The sequence below is a fragment of the Phacochoerus africanus genome, chromosome 7, assembly GCF_016906955.1.
Source record: "Phacochoerus africanus isolate WHEZ1 chromosome 7, ROS_Pafr_v1, whole genome shotgun sequence".
Classification (NCBI taxonomy): Eukaryota; Metazoa; Chordata; class Mammalia; order Artiodactyla; family Suidae; genus Phacochoerus; species Phacochoerus africanus.
Window position 1 is genome coordinate 103,839,202 of NC_062550.1, and position 16,382 is coordinate 103,855,583.

General features: G+C 35.1%; 1 protein-coding gene across 1 annotated transcript in view; it reads left to right on the top strand.

The window, feature by feature from the left end:
• PPFIA2 (PTPRF interacting protein alpha 2) overlaps positions 1-16,382 on the top strand; it is a 464,313-nt gene that overhangs the window by 279,986 nt on the left and 167,945 nt on the right. The window contains exons 5-6 of the mRNA XM_047788357.1: positions 5,407-5,571; positions 12,288-12,362. Of these exons, the coding sequence (XP_047644313.1) occupies positions 5,407-5,571; positions 12,288-12,362 (240 nt within the window). The remainder of the gene's footprint in view (positions 1-5,406; positions 5,572-12,287; positions 12,363-16,382) is intronic.

Genomic DNA, 16,382 nt, shown 5'->3' on the forward strand with positions numbered 1-16,382 from the left:
ATGGTATATGATGAGCAAAGTCTTTGGTTTGCGAGATAACTTTTAAATGCAATCATTCTATGGCCACCAAGACAAATAAGGTGAAGCTTATCAGTGAAGCAGGGAGACTCATTGGGATTTGGTGGATTAGGGTTAATCACACTCATCTGAATCATTCTAGATGTCCTTTTTTCTAGTTCTTAGAGTACCTATTTATTTTCAGAATAGTGCCAAGATTTCCAAATATGACACCTGCTAAGGCTTTGCTTACCTTTACCATTTTCTGTTATGCCTTTGGGCCTCAATTATGAACAGTCACAGCAACTCTTGGGTTCTCTGATCCTTGACCTAAATTTTAAACCTTACCGTTGTCATATTCTTTCTTTAAACTCTTCAATGCAGTTCAAAGCATCCATCTCACCTCCTTGTCCTTAGATTCTTGCTGCCCTTCAAGATGGTCTACTGTGCCTATGACTCAGTTCATCAAAGTCTTACTTTCAGAAGCACCCCATTTCAGGAGAGCTTAGGTGGTCATTTAAGTACCTCATCTTCATGAATCATGTAAGACAGTGCTCCTTCTTTTGATAGTAATCTAATTATTACTTTGTCAGATCTGTCTGGCTCAGATATACCAGATTCCCATTTGTCTGAGGAGTTGTTACTTAAAGACATAGTTGTTATAAACTGCTATTTTAATCGGGGTTCATTTATTCATTCAACAAAAATTTATGAGAATCTACTATGCACCAATCTTCAAGGCACTGAAAAATACAGCAGTGGACAAAATAGGGGAAAAAAATAAAAACACACTTTTCCTTCTAGGAGTTACTAGGTGGATCAGCAGCTTAAGGATCCTGTGTCATCACTGCTGTTGTGTGGCTTCTATCCCTGGCCCAGGAATTTCCACATAGTGTAGCCACAGCCAAAAAGATTTAAAAAAAAAAAAAAATACAAAAGCAAGCAAACAAAAGTACTTCTTTCCCCATGAGCCTTACAGTCTTTGTGGGGGGGGGGGGATTGTAAACAAGATGAAGATATTAAGAGTGAATTACCTATGGAGAAATGCAAGGAGGAAAACCAAACTGGAATGGAGACCTTTAGTGCAGGAGGTGATGAGGGAAAGCCATGTTGAAAGTTGAGATTTGAGGAATGTCATGAAAGAGATGGTCATGCAAGTATCTGAAAGAGAATGTTTAAGGCAGAAAAGTGCAGAGTACAAAAATCCTCACGTGAGAACATGGGTGTCTGATAATGTTTAAACAAACAAACAAACAAACTGCAAGGAAACTAAATCAGCTAGACTTGGAGTAAGCAAGAGGAAGAGGCGATGAGTTTGGAGAATTTAGGTCTCTTTGGTACTTTTAAGGACTTCGGCTTTCTTTTATTTGAGCCAGAGGATGAGACCTTGATGATTTGAGCAGAGGTATGAATGGCCCAGCTTAGTGTTTTGAGAATTGCCTGATGGAAAGCAGGGGAACCAATTAAGAAGCCATTGTAATGATTTGTGGGAAATAATGGGTGTTGGTCCCCGGTGGTAGCAGTAGATGTAGTGGCACGTGGTCAGATTCTGGAAGTTGTAGGAATGTGGGAAGGATTGATTTTAAAGACTAAAGATTTCAAGATACCTAGGAAGAATGTGAGGGCATGAGTATGATTAGAAGCAATAATAAATTCCTATGAGAAGGAAATTGAAGATGCAAGTATTTTTAGGGTTTGAGCATCTAAAGTAAATGATTCAAATTGTAATGATTTGAGTTATATGATAAAAGTTTAAATTATAGAAGGGTTGCATTTATTGATAACAGTAGAGCCTATAGTAAATCGTGTAATCGAGTAATCGTGAGTTATGAAAATAAATTAGAAATTGTGACCATTGGAGTACACAAGTCTATATATTTAGACACCGGTATGCTGGAGAAATAATCTAAATGAGAGATAAAAATCACCAAGGATTATGCTTGGGGTATCACTGGAAAATTGACATCAGTCTGGTTGCTGATACATTCAGGGATGTCAGGACACGGCAGATGACTAGTACAAGGAAGGGGAAGGGTAACAGTTGGTGTCATCTGTTGCACTGAGTGTTACAGCATTCTTAGTTGCAGATAATGGAATTCAGTCTCTTGCTAGCTTAAGCAGAGTTATTTTTAAGAGATATTAAGAAATTCTTACCCAAAAACAGTCTATAGCCTAACCTTTCAGGACAAAATTTTAGAACTCCATTGCGGTAAGAAGATTGTTTCTCATTTTTTGTATAAAATCACAATTCCTTTGCTACTTTCCACTGAACAAAGTAGATGCCTTCACCAACCACTTTTGGTGGCTTAGAACTTATTTATACCGCTCATTTCTTGCATGTGTGTAATTAAGAGAAGCTCTGTGGCACCAAACACTGCGAATTGTAGTTTTTTTATAATCTATATTGAGAAGGTGGGATTCACATTGTGAGAAAATGCCAAATATAAAGAATGTGATTGAAAGATTTAGGGAATCTCTAATAACAGATGCTTTATAGCTTTAATATAATTATCACATTATATCTCTTTCCTAGAGAGTGCAAATTATATCTTATAAGATTTTGTGTGCTACCCAGTGCCATGCAAAATTAGATGCTCAAATAGTTATTAAATTACTTAGAGATCGGAGTTTCTGTTGTGGCGCAGTCGTTAACAAATCGACTAGGAACCATGAGGTTGCGGGTTTGATCCCTGGCCTCGCTCAGTGGGTTAAGGATCTGGTGTTGCTGTGAGCTGTGGTGTAGGTTGCAGATGTGGCTCAGATCCCACGTTGCTGTGGCTCTGGCGTAGGACAGTGGCTATAGCTCCGATTAGACCCCTAGCCTGAGAACCTCCATATGCTGTGGGAAGGGGTCCTAGAAGAGGCAAAAAGCCAAAAAAAAAAAAAAGTACTTAGAGATCAAGATACCTCTAATTTACAGTTAAGGAAACCAGTTTTCATTGTATTATAAGTCTTGTTTCTCTGTAAGTGTATCATCTACATAAAACATACATACATACATATATGAAGGAATGTATGTATGTATACATATAAAACCATGTTGATTAGTTTAAGCTTTTAGGAAATAATGCCAGTTAACCATGTCTGCAGATTTAGCTCTGATATAGGCTAAAACGTACAGTGGAAAATTTCCTTCATTTGTTATCTTTTCTATTCATTCAACAAATAGTTTTACATATGTAGAATCTACATATATTTACATATGTAGATGCCAGGAACTGCGCCAACACCCAAGATAGAAAGAAGATAAAGATAGATATGGTGCCTATCTTCACATTTCCTCATATTTCAATGAGGAAATAGAATAACATTTAGTAAAAATATTTTTAAGAAATTGCACATCATAATATGAAAATGAACCAAGAGAATGAAATGGAGGATTATGAGGACTTAGATGAGAGCGACCTACTCTACATAGAGTAGTGAGCAAATGCTTTATTGAGAGGGAGATATTTAAACTGAGACCAAAGAACCAGAAAGAGCCGCCCAACTAAGCAGCCAAAGGACCGTATTCAAGGCAGAGGCTAGAGAATGTCCAAAGGCTTAATATGCTAAAAAACTGAAACTATGCTGGTGTGGTTAAAGCAGAGTTGGCCTGAGAAGCTGAACCTACGTTGGTGTGGTTAATAGCAGATAATGTTGGAGAAAGAGTCAAACTCTATAACCTATGTCAAATAGCTTAAATTTAACCAATGCGCACACAATATCTATAGAACTCAGGAGAGCAGAATGCTGTAAATATAATCAGAAATTAGTAAGTAAAAGAAAAGCTCTTTGAAAATGTGAATTGTATTATCTTCATATTGTAGATTAATATTATTTTGATCCTTAAATATGACGCCTATTGACTGATCTATATTCCTTTAGGAGCTCAGATATATGTGGAGTTGTCGTGTTTAAAAAGCACGGCAAAGACTTCTGACACTTTGAACCATAATTAGTGATGAAAGAATATAGAAAAATTAACTTAGGCGCTAAGAAAGGCGATATTAATATGACACTGAAATTAACAGTAGCACTGTGAACACCAAATTTTTTCATTACAGTACACGCTTTAGAAAAGATTTTGGAAGAAAGAAAACTTTTTTTTTTTTTAACTTTTCCTACTTCAGCATCTTATATCTGCTTTTTCCTGTTTTGTTTCAATAACTTCTGCTTATTTTGCCTAGGCACTATTTTTTAGCCTATGTTTTTCACTAACCTTCTGAAAATCTCTTATATAAAACGTACTAGCCATGTATTATTCTTAGTAAAATTTCAATAACTGATAAGTTTTTAAATTTTTCTTTTCATATATATTTTCTTTTAGTTGCAGAACTGCTTTATAAAATAAAACAAAGAGGAAGATCCAATTCACTTTTTAAAAACATTTGAAAGCAAAATTTATCTGAGAAAAATCAGAGCACAGAGTCTGGAACAGAATAAAACTGTTCACTAGACTTTCCCCTAATCTCTGTCATGGCACCAGAGGCAACTCTGGGTGAATGTAGGTTCCAGAGTAGACAGTTTAAAAATTATGTTGGAGTTCCCATGGTGGCGCAGCGGAAATAAATCCGACTAGGAACCATGAGGTTGCAGGTTCGATCCCTGGCCTCACTCAGTGGGTTGGGGATCCAGCGTTGCCGTGAACTGTGGTGTAGGTCACAGACACAGCTGAGATCTGGCATTGCTGTGGCTGTGGTGTAGGCTGGCAGCTACGACTCCAATTAGACCCCTAGCCTGGGAACATCGATATGCCGTGGGTGCAGCCCTAAAAAGACAAAAGACAAAAAAAATTATGTCGTTTAAACCTCTTTTCCCAAAATGACTATTGCTAGTCACAGGTTCTATGCTGCACTTGGTTGCCTATACTTTTATATCTTCTAAGAATTTAATTGGGAATAAAATTGCTAGTGTTACCAGTACTATAATTATTAGTGGGGCATGTGATTATCACTGCAACCACATTTAAAGCAGCATAATGATTATGCTCATGTCCTTCCATTAAAAACAGTTAAATGATCAGATATAAATGAAATTAATTTTGACATTCAATTCTATTCCCTTAACAAAATCATCATGCTTTGTGTGAAGTTCTTCAATAGTTATCTTCTTGGATCCTACATATTATGGTGTGTTCTAGTTCTCCTCAATTTAAAATGAAATTATTAAATCTAAAAGAATGCATATGATTTACATTATATTTTAAATTAAATAAACTGTTCTATCAGAGAAATGCAGTTTACTTCTAATATATTTTATATACCCTAGTTTGTGAACTCAGGTTTGTACTTCACTGATGCTACATATATAATCTGAGGTTATCATTAGTTATTATGTAAACTTGTAATCAACAAAAAATAGAAGTCATCTGCATGTATTAGTCACTTGCATCCATAAAATAATGACATTTTCTGTTAAACCCAACAGCTGTTACTGGAGCATTTGGAGTGCCTTGTGTCACGCCATGAAAGGTCACTAAGAATGACGGTGGTGAAACGACAAGCCCAGTCCCCCTCGGGAGTGTCCAGCGAAGTTGAGGTTCTCAAGGCACTGAAATCTTTATTTGAGCACCACAAGGCCTTGGATGAAAAGGTATAGTATTGGGAAAGGCTTGTTACATCTTCATGTGTTCACTGCTCTTCAATAAAGCAGAAATTTTTTTTAAAAATCCGGAAAGGGACTAGTATTGACAAAAGACTTCAAGCTTAGCTGTGCTTTTGTCATCCGTAAGTTCTTTCTCTTCATCCATGACTCAACTGACTGCTGAAGTCAGTCAGTTCAGAGGACTATTTTAAGTTACCAGAAAAATCATTAAAAAATACAGCTGGATTATTGCATTTTCATGTATGTTGGTAATATGCATAACCATTGTCTTTTGTTTTAATACCACTGAATCTGTGGCTTCTCAAGACTTCTGTTATGGCACATTATATATATGGCCCTAACCTAGGTGGCCATTTGAAATTTAATATTGTCGTTTAGCCTTTCTCTCTTTCTCCTCCTCTGTCTCATCCTCTCACTGTGCCACAGTTTTCCTCTTCCCTACCTCTCTGAAGCACATGGCTATAGATGCCACCATAATAGACTACCAACTGACAATAAAACGTATCTTTAAGTGTAAATAAGTGTGTTTAACCTTTAGAGATTTATATTAGAATCATACAATTTTATTTTGGGGGTTTCTAATATCAGTTCTGAACACCCATGTTTAAGTCTATGCACGTAACAGTATAAGGTTTAGTAGAAAAATCTGGTTTAGGTCTTTTTAAAAGAAACTGTAATTTTCTCTTAGCTGTTACTCAAATAAGTGCCATGGACATAAATAAGCTAATATGATGATAATATTCCTTGGAGATTAGTAAGGCTTATGACATGATTTCAATTTTGTGACATTTCAAAGAATGAGTTTTTTAAAATTAATAAGGCTTTAGGATTTTGTAGAGTGAGAATTGGGACACTTTATTGTAAAGTATCTGACAAGTTCTGAGCATTTATAACCCACTAAGGATTATTACTCAGTTATATATAGGTTTTGAGCATGAAGACACTTTTGCTCTCTTTAGTATTTGTACACATATGTCTTTTATCGCCAGTTTTTCAGATGTTCTTAGGGAATGGGATTATGTGGAGTGTGTGCCTAAGGATAGCTGTAATTCTGTCTTCTAGATTATTAAGAAATTGTGTCTTATTTTTTATTTTAATATGAGAAGCAACAAGTTTATGAGCACTTTTCTTTTTTTAATGGCTGTACCCACAGCATGAAGAAGTTCCTGGCCCAGGGACTGAATCGAGCCACAGCTGTGACCTACACCACAGCCACAGCAATGCTGGAACTTTTAGCCCACAGCACCAGACCAGGGACTGAATCCTCTGCAGTGACCTGAGCACTGCAGTCAGATTCTTCTTCACAGCAGGAACTCCAGTTTATGAATAATTGTAAATAAAACAGAAATAGGTATTGAATAAAAATTCCCAGGGAGTTCCCATCGTGATTCAGCAGTTGACAAACCTGACTAGTATCAGTGAGGATGCAGGTTCAATCCCTGGCCTCGCTCAGTGGGTTAAGGATCCAGCATTGCTGTGAACTATGGTGTAGGTCACAGACAGCACTCGGGTCCTGTGTTCCTGTGGTTGTGGTATAGGCTGGTGGCTACAGCTCCAGTTGGACCCCTAGCCTGGGAACCTCCATATGCCATGGATGTGGCCCTCAAAAGACAAAAAGACAATAACAACAACCAATAATTCCCAATGAATATATCAGTTAATATCAAATATCACATAACTTAATATATTTAATGTTTATTTTCCTGTTATGTTCCATTTCTTATCACCATAGTGCATTATTAAGAGTTTACAAGACTACATGTATAGAATATATATTATGTGTCAGACTCCTCAGGAGATATTTGGCACATAAAGATAAATTAGACATCCTCCTTAACAAATGAATAGTTTATAGTTAGTGTTGGAGTACATAGGTCAATAGCAGGCAGTCTTAAGAAGAGACATATACAATGATGGGAGTTCCTGTCGTGGCACAGTGGTTAACGAATCCAACTAGGAACCTTGAGGTTGTGGGTTCAATCCCTGCCCTTTCAGTGGGTTAACAATCCAGTGTTGCCTTGAGCTGTGGTGTAGGTTGCAGATGTGGCTCAGATCCTACGTTGCTGTGGCTCTGGCATAGGCCGGTAGCTACAGCTCCAATTAGACCCCAAGCCTGGGAACCTCCATATGCTGCAGGAGCGGCCCAAGATATGGCAAAAAGACAAAAAAAAAAAAGGCATATACAATGAGACATGGAATCACAGAAAAAGTTGTTTTTTTTGCTTAAAGAAGTGATTTGAAAGTCAAGAATGTCTTCTCAGAGTGGGTGATACTTCATCCGGGTATAAAAACGTGTAAGGATTTTTTTAAGTGGAGAAATAAATATGTTCTAAGCAGGATAATGAATATTTGAACTAACCCAGAGCTATGAAAATAGTATGGCATGTTCAGAGACAATTCATTAGTTTCGAATAACTTGAATGAGGGACTTGAGAATGGGTGATTTGGGATGTTCTCCAGATGCATTCCCACATCACTTAAGTGAGGGTTGCTTTTATTAAAAAAAAAAAAAAAAAAAAAGAAGAAGGCAATAAAGAACATTCAGGACAAGTAACCTGATGATATGAGTATATTTAAGAAGAAAATGGTTGTAGCACAATTTAGAATCTAAAAGTAATTTACTATTTAGATGTTCAGTGAGCTTAGCAATACTAAATGAAATATTTCATATTGTGACTCTAGGAACTGTAATGGGGCTTAGTAACACACCAGAAGTGCCCTGTACATTGGTGAGTTCAGGGGCAACTGAACTGATTATCTACTGAGTAATACTGAAGGAAAACTATTATGAACTTGGGCTCTGGAATTAGACAGATCCAGACAAGTACATTAATTTCTCTGTTTCCTCTTCTTTTGAATGAGGAGAATAGTAATACCTACCTTATAAAGTTGTCTGATGTGCAAAGCTCCTAGCCAGTCCTTACCATATGGCAAATGCTTAGTAAAAATTAATGAATGTTATTATTAGTATCAATAAATTTTAGCACTTGACAAAAATTTCAAAACTAAAGCTGTTGGTATCACTCGTGATCCACATGCTTATTTAAATTAGCATTTCATTCAGTTATTGAGGAGTTAATTTGTGTCTAAGCACTTCATAAACAAGTCCCTTAACTAAGAATAGCTCACAGCTTCTTGTAGAGATCAGGAGAGTGAGGAGACAGACATATAAACAAGTAATTACAATATTCTACTTTAAGTACCATGAGTATTATGTTAAAACATATATGGAAAATCAGAAGAAGATGGAATTAATCATATTGAGAATAAGAAACTACCAACCTTACCCCAGAAGGTTTAGAACACATGAGGAGCTAAATAAAATGCAAAAGACCGAGCATAGCTGGGAACAATTACAATGACCAGCAGTCTTCATTATGGATGTCGTTACTTACATAGCTACTGAATAAGGTGGAATTTACACAATTAGCTAAGACTAGCAATTATTTTTGACATGCTTCTCCCTTATGTTTATCAATTCTGTGAGCTGGAGGAGATGAGAAGTATACATGTGTTTTGCAATCATTTAGATATCACTGAGTATTTTTTTAAAAGATGTATTGTATATGCATGGGAAATGTAACCAAAAACTTTGTTATAGATATGTACACTTCACATATATTTCTGTGATCTAATGTCACCACACCAAAATTGGATTGGAATGTGTCATCTTAGATTGCTTCATGATATTTTCTGTCACAGGATTGACAAATGCAAAATAAAACCCCACAAATCATTAATTTTAATTTGAAATGTATACATCTTCCACCAAAGTCCCTCTTTATCCTGCAACATATTTGGCATTCTTAGGGACTTCTTTTGATCCTTGTAACATTATTTGTTGGGGGAAAAAAACTTGTCTTTATTTTTTCATGCCACTATGAAGAGAATAAATGTAACAGATGAAATTAGAAATCAAAAATTTTACATGTACCTAAATATACTTGTGGAGTTATATCACTATAAATAAGCAATCAGTATATCTTAGCTTAAAGACTATGTGGACAGCAGATTAATTGAATGTAATTAAATAGTAAAAAATTTGAAAAATAATGTCTAGAGCTAAAGCTATCAACTCTGTACTTATATTTAAGGGAAAATTAAAACTATAATTTTTATGGCATATTAATCATGTCTAGACAGCTTTAAAGAACACCAAATTCAACAATAACAAAAAAATTAGGGTGTTAGGGCATTCTGCTGGTGCTATGCTCAGAGTAGAGCAAAACTCTACAAGTCTGATCAGAAATATTACTTTTTTCCTACCAATGGAATTCCACCTATGTCAACAAGGTAAAATGTTAGGATATTTTAATAGTCTAGTAAGGTTACTCCTTTGGATCCTCTCTTTTTTTCCTTATCGAGTTTAGCAGAGATTAATGCAAGGTGAAGCAAATATGTTTCGTTCATCTAAGTCCTAACCAAGAATTAAATACAAAGAGAATACTTCATTCTCATATAAATGTGAATAAGACATTTGCATCATAAATGAATTGATGTTTGTAGCCTCAGTTTTTATATTTATAACATGAAATCAAAATATACTCCAGAATTGTTTTTCTTTTCTTATGAAGAGTGTTTCAGGTTCATTACTTTGTGCATAAAACAATTTCAAGTTGTAAATGCTATTGTAAATTTATTGAGGGATAATTTTTCATATTGTTTGAAAAGCATGCTAGTAAAAACTTGAAGGATTAATTTAACAAGAATGTACACTCATGTTAAATACATAACAGTTTGAAACAGTTTCTGTGATTTTCAGTTTGGCAAAGAAAGGAAGACATTTAGCCTACAATACAGCCTAGTTTTAACTATTCTGTACATTGCTCGAATGACTCTTTCAGAAACATTCCAGTATATCAGTATGTCTTTTAAATATACCTTAACCTCTTCACTGCAGTAGGAATGTGATCTGATTAGAGTTGTGTATACTGAGATTGATTTCTCTTTAGATTGTTTAATATTGCTTTTCTCATCAACTATCATTCTAAGATTTTTGTCAGAAGACCCATATTTTATAGCTGGCCTTATAGGAAGTGGGCGTAAAACTTTACAATCATTCCTGTTAAATATTAAGCATATCTACTGAGATCTTTGTTGATACCTGCATTCCATATATCAGCAATCTTCCTCATTTTCGTGCCTTTGGGATGTTCGCTCTGTTTGCATCTGTCCAAGCACTCATAAAAAAGTATTCCTCAAGTCACACCAGCAAGGATTTCCTCCTAAGCAGTTCTTGTTCAGCTATTAATCAGCATTAATTTATGCATTTTTAATGAACAATTGGATTTTTGTCTAACAGCGCTGGTACCTGGCAGTCTATCTGGGGTACTTAAATATCAAGAAGAATCGTGTGTGATTATCTTTGAGATCAAATGTCATGTATGTAAATTATGAAAATTATGTCATTAATTTTCAGGGAATTTGAGCAGAACTAAATACAAGTAAATTAAAACTCTACTCCGGAGTTTATTTTTTCTTATTCAAGATGCATTTCAGGAGTCAAGTGCACCGGCTCACCTAAATATATTTTTTACCATTATGCTGTACTAAAGTAATTGAAATTTTTAAAAATTTCTAATTAAAGATTGATTCATAGGACACTACTTTGTCCTAGAAAATAATGTCATAACTTCAACTTTAAAATTATTATGGATCTAGGTTTTTAGCTATTTTGTGTAAACTCATATTCCCAGTTAAATTTTACTAAAAAACAAGAAGTCCATTAATTAAAATATACCATTAATGAATTAATACAAGTTCACGCTAACAATTTATATGATTATATATTAAAATGCATATGATAAAAATATTCCCATGCAAATCCATATTAATTCATAAATAAAACACACCATGAATTCCATCTTAAATTGAAGCTATAAATTTTGTGATTTTTTGAGAAAAGTTCAACTGCTGTAGTCTATTATTTTAATTTACCCCAATTTTTTTCTCTGAGCTTTTCTACTTTTGACAGGTTTAATATGAAGCATATCTATAAATCTGAACATATAACTAAGACAATTTTAGAGGTTCTAAGAAAGGAAGGATCAAAGTAACACTTCTCTCATTTTGGTTTGTGCATGAAACGTTTGGCAATCATGAACTAAATGTGCAGTCTTTGGCTCTATAAAATATAGCGGTTTAACCTTTGGTATCTAGAAAGGACTTGGGAATTCGGGAGTGATTATATACTTTCCGATCCCTCAGTTACAGTGTAGACCTCTAGCTAATACATTGGTGCGCAAGGGACAACATTTTTCAGATTCTAAGAATCCTTTGCTTTGAGACAAATCATTTTTGAAATGAGGCATTAATGATCAAAGGAAAACTTATTATTTTAAAGAATTAGAACATTTTTGCCTATCTTTTATGCTTAAGCAGTAAGTATTTTTCAGATGAATTCCTAAGACATTTTTGAACTTTGCCTCCACTTACTCTAAATCAGAATTCAGAACAAGAAGGATTGAGAATCAGCCCCACTGGAACCTCTGCATTAAAAACCTAGAAGGATTTGCTTATGAGAAAATCCCCGATACATTCATACTGTGAGGTGACAATGTAGTCATAGCATTCCTACCCACTTAAGTCTGTAGATACTTTCGTAATTTGCCAAATGCAACTGTCTCTGATTATGTTAATGGATTCAGCACAGTTTAATATGTATGGGATGTACATTACTGCACGTATTTTGGTTTTTCTTCTAGGTAAGGGAGCGACTGAGGGTTTCTTTAGAAAGAGTCTCTGCCCTGGAAGAAGAACTAGCTGCTGCTAATCAGGAGGTAACACACCAAACTTTCTCCTCTTTTGAGGTGCAATCTCGCTAACATTATATCCCTTGTGTTTCATGTCACTTTTATTAAAACTGTCACCAAAAATAACCTACATTCTGTCTATACCACTGAACAAGGCCTATGGAAACCAGTTGCCAGAGTCCTGTTTTCTGACTTCTGGTGATGCAGATCTGTCACTAAGAGATAAAAGGGAAATTATCAAGAGCTAGTGAGATGAGAGCTAGTGAGATGGGGATTTAGAGAGACTGAAGTCAGAATGCCAGTCCTTTGGAGGAGTGAAACACCACTCCAAAACTGGAAACTGTATCAGATATCTGTTCAATTTAGAAAATGTCACAAATGAAGCGTCATGCCCATGTTTAGTGGCAGCATTGAATCCACTTTTTGCTCTTATTCATGACTCTCAGACAGCATTTTATAATCATCAAAAAAGATTTAAAGAATTGTTTCTTCTTTAGAAGCTTTGCTAAGGTTTTATTTATCTACAAATGAACTTGGGTCATTAGACAAGATATAGATAATAGACAGATAGGTACTTACATACATACATACATGTCAAATAATGTGTGTAGGCCACTAAAATAGCCCCATCTCTCTCTGTCTCTCTCTCTCCCCCACTCTCTGACAATTATTTACAGGGTTACCTTTTTTTGCAGAAGTTTATTCCAGGAATGTAAATACAGATATTATTAGTGGAGGATGTACTGAAACTACTTGGCAAAATTTTCCTACTTTTAAATAATTAAGGATGTGGGAGGCTAATTTCAGTATTTATAGGTCTTAAGGAATTCTTAACAAAATCATATTCACATTTACATTTTACACACAAGCAAATAGACATTTTCAACCCTGCTAAAAGTCTTAATCTTCAAAATAAGTTAGGCCAATGGAATGAATTTATATAGGCTTTTATTTATTCCAGGTTTAACAACTTAAGCTTCAGAAACCATGGACTTTTAAATAGAGGAATGATGAGTTCCATGTGAATTAAAGGCTAGCAGTGGTAAAAATATAAATGGTGGCATAGCAGTTTTTAAAAAAAGGGGGAGAGGGAGTTCCTTTCGTGGCTCAGTGGTTAACGAACCTGACTAGCATCCATGAGGACACAGGTTTGATCCTTGGCCTTGCTTAGTGGGTTAAGGATCTGGCATTGCTCTGAGCTGTGACGTAGGCTGCTGACCTGCCTCGGATCCTGCGTTATGTGGCTGTGGTGTAGGCCAGCGGCTACAACTCCAATTTGACCCCTAGCTTGGGAACCTCCATATGCCGCAGGCGCGACCCTCAAACCAAAAAAAAGAAAAAAAAAGAAAGAAAGCCCTTTGGTAGCCAGTAGCCAGGTCAGTTTAGCAAACTGGATGGTTTAAATTCAGAAAGGGAGAACTCAAAAAACAAATTAAAAAAGGAAATAAGGAATCAAGACATCTCAGTCATCGTAGAAGAAAAGAAGAGATAACGGGTAATGACAAAAAGGACTCAGTCCTTTTTTGAAAGAGAATATTTAAATTACACAGTAGATGTACTTATTCCTGGAGTTTTCAGGAAGAAAACTTTCAACACTTACTCATTTTATGTTTTATGACAGTTAATTTTGATTTTCATGTATGTTCACATTTATTTTGGGGGCCTCCTTCAAAAACACTTTATTCGTAGGGTAAATAATCAAAAGGTTTGGTGACCGCTGGTATGAAAACCTTGTTTAATACACAGTTTCTGTTGGTCAAGAACAAAGGTGTCGGTGAGACTCATTGGCTGAAGTGTTGAAATAAAAATATTCCATAAATTCTAGTGAGGCTCTGAAAATTGGCTCCAGAAATGGCAACCAAATACTTTAATTACATGTAAAATGGGAAAAAAAGCTTGAGAAGAAAAGTGAAGATGTTTGACTGTAGTCTTTAATATAGTTTAGCCCCCAAATACTCTTGTAGTCTCTTGTAATCAGTATGACATGTTTGATTGCTTGTATAAATAGTAAATAAAATTTAAATCATTAACATGACTACAACTACTGCAGCCTTCCTGATGCTTTTGACATCATGACATAAGAGAAAAGTGATTGTATATTAGCTTTACTTTATTGCTGTTGATTATAATTAACTTCCATGTGGCTTAATCTGAATTCCTATTGATAAAGACAAAATACAGCAAAAAATTTAAGACAAAATTACCTTAGTTTTCTAATCAGAAATTATTTCTATATAATCAGTAATATTTTTAAAGAGAGTACAGAGGCAACTTTTACTTCATAATGAAATATATATTTCAAAATGAATACTGAAAAAAAGTTCAGAAGAGACTGCAATTTGAGTTCTTGAGTCTGTGTAATAATAGCAATTGTTATAAGAAATCTCTGTAAGGCATCATGTATTGGTGATAATACATAATTTAGAAACCTGACAAAATAAGTTTAGAAAACTTCATAGTATTGGCAGCTTTAGAAAGGGGAACCAAAGTGTAGATATTAGAAGAAGTAAATAAAGAAAATGTTTTAGATAACAAGTTTTTAGAGAAAAAAAAAATGAGAACTATTTAAGAGCATATTCTTAAGGAACCCCCCCAAAAAATATAGAGAGAGAGACACAGACAAAACAATCAGGTCCAGAACAAAAGTCCTGCCTATAGGTACATGAAAATGGGGTTGGGGAAATAACATTTCATGCTTCAGATTTTAAATTAAAATTAAAATATATTTATAAGTATCCCTTATAATTCAAATCTGTTTCCTGAAGTCATATAGTGAGCTTGGAGAGTGAGAATACCGCATTATCAGAATCTGTTAAATTCTTGAATTTCCAGTGGTGATATGACAGTTCAAGAGAGCAAGAAATCTATTGAAACATTTTTCTGAATTATTTCAGTTCTGAAACTCAGAAAGGAATAATCAGAAAGCAGGGGTTCAGACTGCAAGTAATACCTTGATGTATTCATATGTACATACAGATTTACACACACACGCACACACGCATATATAGAGTGAAAAGACCCAACAGAGTTAATTCTATCACCATTGTATTATTTGATAGCGTTTATTCTATCATCTGTGTCGTGTTTTCTTTTTGTCTCCCTCTTTTTCTCTCTCTCCCTCTCCCCTCGTTCTAGTCTCAGAGAAAGTTTTAGAGTTTTCACTCTTTAACACTTTTCTTTTTAAAATCTTTCTCCTGGAGACTTTGTCCATATCTCATCATCCAAAGGTTCAACCATGACTTCTGTGAAAAAGAAACTACAGCTGTAGCTCAAGGTTCATGCTCTTTTCTGAGCGTCACAAAAGATTTTAAACCTTGGTTCGGCACGTCCACAGGGCTTTGCCAATGACCATATAGACTGTTCTCTGCCACGGGTGTCCAGCAGGGGTTAATCGAGGACTAAATTTCAGCTTAGGGTTTGATAATGAAGACGGGGACCACCTATCGGGACGATTTGTCTAGTTTGCACAAAGGCACCGTGTGTGTTGACGGGCTTGGATTGCCGCCTCGTTTTCCCGAGTGTCCACTTAGGTTCTCTATAGTACATTCGTGCACTGAAATAAGCAGTCTTGTTAAAAAGAATATAAGATAACTCTCTCTTCTGAAAATGGTCTAAGATATTGTACTGTACAAAAAGGAAGTTGCATAGAATGCTCCTAGTTTTGCACAAATATAATTAATAATAATACATTATTATGGGACTAGGAAAAAAATTTTAGATGTAAATAACAAACTGTTTTTATTAGTTTTCTTTGGTGTTTACAAGTATATGTATTCTATATTTCTATAGTGTTTGATTTTTAATGCATTTTAATGCATCTTATAAAGAAATCAAAGATATTTTAGAATCAGATGACATTTTTCATATTAGATTATTCTATTGGTAAATTAATAATAACAATAGCTCATATTTACTGAGTGCTTTAAATCTCTAGGCTAAATACACATGTATAAGCAGAATAATGCTGGAAGCTAGGTAATACTATTATTTCAGAAGTGAGCCCAGAGAGGTTATTTCTCCTAATGAATGTACCGCTATTCTTTCCTA